At 46.0% G+C, this 5000-nt stretch overlaps 1 protein-coding gene across 1 annotated transcript in view; it reads right to left on the bottom strand.

Moving 5' to 3' along the window:
• The window catches only part of LOC311311272 (arf-GAP with GTPase, ANK repeat and PH domain-containing protein 2-like), a gene marked incomplete at both ends in the record, with an annotated part of 12789 nt that overhangs the window by 3099 nt on the left and 4690 nt on the right, over positions 1 to 5000 (bottom strand). The window contains 3 exons of the mRNA XM_084440952.1: positions 639 to 861; positions 1200 to 1290; positions 2899 to 3050. Coding sequence (XP_084297078.1) covers positions 639 to 861; positions 1200 to 1290; positions 2899 to 3050 — 466 coding nt within the window. The remainder of the gene's footprint in view (positions 1 to 638; positions 862 to 1199; positions 1291 to 2898; positions 3051 to 5000) is intronic.

Below are 5000 nucleotides of genomic sequence, written 5' to 3'. Positions count from 1 at the left end.
TTTTTTCATGAACACTGGAGATTTTGCAGTGAATATGCGGAGCATGGCTGGCTTCAGAGAGCTCTAAACTAAAATAAAAGGATAAATGTCAGCTTATTTACACCGTAGGAATCCTGGATAAACATTTTAGAAGGCCTACTGTGATGGGAATGAGTTGTGGGAATCCAGACTGAGCATGGATTCACTGATAACTGAAATCATAAACAGGTTGGGCTGATGTACAGTAGCTTGAAGCTGCACTAAGCATTTTCTACAACACATTTTAAAAAATAAAACAAAGAAACTATACTTGGATACTCCCTAAAGGACAAACTGTGCATAAAGACTAATAGCGAAGCTAAATGAAACTATAGGGAAGTGTGCATGAAGTAAAAGAGGAGGAAGCAGGAAGTAAAAGAGGAGGAAGCAGGAAGTAAAACAGGAGGAAGCAGGAAGTAAAAGAGGAGGAAGCAGGAAGTAAAAGAGGAGGAAGCAGGAAGTAAAAGAGGAGGAAGCAGGGATGTTTCTACTCACTTCCATCTATGTTTTGGTCATGATTGTAAAGTGATAGCACGTACGGCTGATTTGTTACGATTTTTTTTTTTTAGGTTTTAAACTTTAGACGGTTGCTATAGCGTTATATCCCCCCCCGTCCTCACCGGCTGGCCTCCGGAGTGGGTTTGTGGCGGCCCTGGGTGCGCCCCTCCCAGATGCTGTTGGCCAGGTGGTTGCCGATGACGCTGAGCACCAAGGTGAGCTCGCGCGGAAGGTCGTCCAGATCCAGGGAGCGGACGCGCGACAGGTGGGTTCCCAGGTTCCTGTGGATCCCCGAGCACTCGATGCAGATCAGAGCACCCAGGTTGAGGCTGGCCCAGGTGGGGTCTGACGGGGGGACACAGAGGTTAGGGGTCAGAGAGGTTAGGGGTCAGCACCCAGGTTGAGGCTGGCCCAGGTGGGGTCTGACGGGGGGACACAGAGAGGTTAGGGGTCAGAGAGGTTAGGGGTCAGCACCCAGGTTGAGGCTGGCCCAGGTGGGGTCTGACAGGGGGACACAAGAGAGGTTAGGGGTCAGAGAGGTTAGGGGTCAGCACCCAGGTTGAGGCTGGCCCAGGTGGGGTCTGACAGGGGAACACAGAGAGGTTAGGGGTTCAGAGAAGTGGTCTGAACTAGAAAAGTGAACAGAGAGCGTGGAAGGAAAGAGGGAAAACAGCGCCACCTACTGGGTGCTTGGCAGTCCACACACAGGTCGTTTCCCTTGGCGTTGCGGATGGCCTGCAGAGCCACGGCCTCACTGTGACTGCTCTTGCGAGCCTGGGGAGGGAGGGAGGGAGAGAGAGAGAGAGAAAGGAGAGAGAGGGAGAGAGAGAGAGAGAGAGAGAGAGGGAGAGAGAGAGAGAGAAAGAGAGAGGGGGGGGGAGAGAGAGAGGGAGAGAGAGAGAGAGAGAGAGAGAGAGAGAGAGAGAGGGAGAGAGAGAGAGAGAGAGAGAGGGGGGAGAGAGAGAGAGAGGGGGGGGGAGAGAGGGGGGGGGGAGAGAGAGAGGGAGAGAGGGAGAGAGAGAGAGAGACAGACAGACACACGTCAGACAGTATGTCAACACTGAGAGAACTGAATGATAAAATAGTTTGTTTGTTGAGGAAGTGGTTCAGACCTAATACACCATCAGAAACATTATGTTCCAGTCCAAACCGGAGGGTGGGTTCAGTATCCCAAATGTGGAGTGGATATTCAACGCCACAAGGCTGTCCCACTTGATCAACATGCTGGACAGTAATGATACGACTTTCCGGGAACTTGCTAGATCTCTGAAATGGCGTAATGTTCCCCTGGCAAGAGTGGCTGAGCCAAGTTTCCTGGGCTTCAGACGAAAGCCCAATCATAAGATGGACACACACCGCTGAGTTTGGAGTCTGGTCAGACTGGCCTGACCTCAATGACCTCTGTGTGAGGATTGGAGTGTCCCTGGACTGAGTGAAACCAGACACTGTAATAGTTTCTGAGGATATTATAACTGTTTGACCTCAGTAAGGGCTACTGCTATTGATACTGAACATAATTTATCACCAGACAATGCACGGAGGTACCTACTATTATAGTATAATACTGTTACAGTATAATACTGTAGTAAAGTTACAACAACAGAGGCAGCTACAACATTGGACTGGTTTAAAACTACAGCTAGCTAGCCTTCCTGCTGCAGGTCATACTGTCTGTCACTTAACCACCGACTCTGCGATCATTGGACGACTTCCTGAGCTACAGCTGCCATAAGTCCTTCCAACTACACTCAATCTTTCTCTCTGGGGTCTTAACACGTTTCCTCCTCACTGTTGAGTGGCATTCCGCTTTTAAAGTACCAACTGCTCCAAAATGCCATCATACAGCTTGAGTAGAAATGTAAATTGCTGGTGTTTATATTTGGAAGCCTAGGTAATGTCCACAGACTGGCTGTGAGGGGCCTGCAGATGGCAGGAATGCCCAAGCCAAACGCTAAGGCAATGGCAAAATTCTGTTCGATGTCTGCGCTAATTGTCAGTCACCATACTGGTTCTGTATATGGAGGAGACGCTGCTTCCTGTATCTGTGAACTGAGACTGAAAACGTTTGTTGTTGAGATTCCCAAAGCTTGAGCATCTACCATTATTTGTGTTCAAGGATTCCTTGTCAAATGTTTCCACAAATAAAGGTATTAAAATGTGTGTGTGTGTGTGTGTGTGTGTGTGTGTGTGTGTACATGCATGTGTGTGTGTGTGTATGTGTGTGTGGTTGTGCGCACATGCGTGTGCACATGGCATGCGTGTGTGTGCGCATGCACATGTGTGTGTGCGTACACAGGTATGTGTACGCACATGCATGTGCACATGCCTGTGTGAGTGTGTGTGTACATGCGCGCGTGTGTGTGTAAATGCGTGTTTCCTTGCCTTGTTCTTGTTGCTCTCACACAGCTGCAGGCTGGCCAGGATCTGGCTCTCGATGGCCTGAACCCAGGCGTCCCTCTCCTCCACGCTCTGCGCCTCCAGGTGCCACGTCTGACCCGTGCTCGACACGATCAGGAAGTCAAAGTTGTCCTCGTCTGGTAGGACAACAACATGGACAGACCACAGACCTGCTTCAACATGGTCCAGTCCAAGGGTTTCCTGCTCTATCATAACAGTGATGACTGGTAATGGAGGAGATGCACTTATCCACCAAGCAATCAACATGAGTATGTATGGAGGAGACTAGTATGTACTGGAGATGGATGATTTCATATGGTCAGGCTGGAATAACAGCTTAATATACAGTATATGGTAGTGGTGCATCATGGGATTCAACAGCCTGCAATCAGACAAACATGTTGACAGACAGGAGGGCAGGCAGACAGACAGACAGGCAGCAGTGGACACAAGGTTAGGTTAGGGTTAGGTTAGGTTAGGGTAGGGTTAGGTTAGGTTAGGGTTAGGCATACAGGCACACAGACTCTCATTACCTGGCTTGTTTATGTTTCTTAAGCTACCAAAGCTTTTTAGTTTCCACATTTTGCGCTTTGCTACGAGGTAAGAAACAAGCAGTCCCAGGGAAGCGTAGAAGAGAGGAAGAGAGAGAGAGAGAGAGAACAGAGGTGGATAAAGAGAAGGGAGAGAAAATAGATGAAAGTGATACAAGGAAAATCTGTGAAAAAATCTGTCTGGCAGTCGGACAACGTGTGATGAGAGAGACTAGTTTCTGAGAGACTATTTTCTTTAGATTACTATGAAATTGGGCTCATATTCACCTTCCTACACTTGAACATTAGATCTCGTTATAGAAGTGAAGGGTTTACCAGGTTGTAGTGTTGTATTGATACAGTATCATTATGGAAGTGAAGGGTTTACCAGGTTGTAGTGTTGTATTGATACAGTATCATTATGCAAGTGAAGGGTTTGTCAGGTTGTAGTGTTGTATTGATCTCATTATGGTAGTGAGGGGTTTGTCAGGTTGTAGTGGTGTATTGATCTCATTATGGTAGTGAGGGGTTTGTCAGGTTGTAGTGGTGTATTGATACAGTATCATTATGCAAGTGAAGGGTTTGTCAGGTTGTAGTGTTGTATTGATACAGTATCATTATAGAAGTGAAGGGTTTACCAGGTTGTAGTGGTGTATTGATCTCATTATGGAAGTGAGGGGTTTGTCAGGTTGTAGTGTTGTATTGATACAGTATCATTATGGAAGTGAAGGGTTTGTCAGGTTGTAGTGGTGTATTGATACAGTATCATTATGGAAGTGAAGGGTTTGTCAGGTTGTAGTGTTGTATTGATACAGTATCATTATGGAAGTGAGGGGTTTGTCAGGTTGTAGTGTTGTATTGATACAGTATCATTATGGAAGTGAGGGGTTTGTCCGGTTGTAGTGTTGTATTGATACAGTATCATTATGGAAGTGAAGGGTTTACCAGTTTGTAGTATTGTATTGATCTCATTATGGAAGTGAAGGGTTTGTCAGGTTGTAGTGTTGTATTGATCTCATTATGGAAGTGAGGGGTTTGTCAGGTTGTAGTGTTGTATTGATCTCATTATGGAAGTGAAGGGTTTGTCAGGTTGTAGTGTTGTATTGACACAGTATCATTATGGAAGTGAGGGGTTTGTCAGGTTGTAGTGTTGTATTGATACAGTATCATTATGGAAGTGAAGGGTTTGTCAGGTTGTAGTGTTGTATTGATCTCATTATGGAAGTGAAGGGTTTGTCAGGTTGTAGTGGTGTATTGATACAGTATCATTATGGAAGTGAAGGGTTTGTCAGGTTGTAGTGTTGTATTGATCTCATTATGGAAGTGAAGGGTTTGTCAGGTTGTAGTGTTGTATTGATACAGTATCATTATGGAAGTGAAGGGTTTGTCAGGTTGTAGTGTTGTATTGATACAGTATCATTATGGAAGTGAAGGGTTTGTCAGGTTGTAGTGTTGTATTGATCTCATTATGGAAGTGAAGGGTTTGTCAGGTTGTAGTGTTGTATTGATACAGTATCATTATGGAAGTGAAGGGTTTGTCAGGTTGTAGTGTTGTAT

This window comes from Borostomias antarcticus, assembly GCF_949987555.1.
Source record: "Borostomias antarcticus genome assembly, chromosome: 7".
Classification (NCBI taxonomy): domain Eukaryota; kingdom Metazoa; phylum Chordata; class Actinopteri; order Stomiiformes; family Stomiidae; genus Borostomias; species Borostomias antarcticus.
The sequence above is the reverse complement of the archived record's forward strand: the minus strand, read 5'-3'. Positions and strand labels throughout refer to the sequence as shown.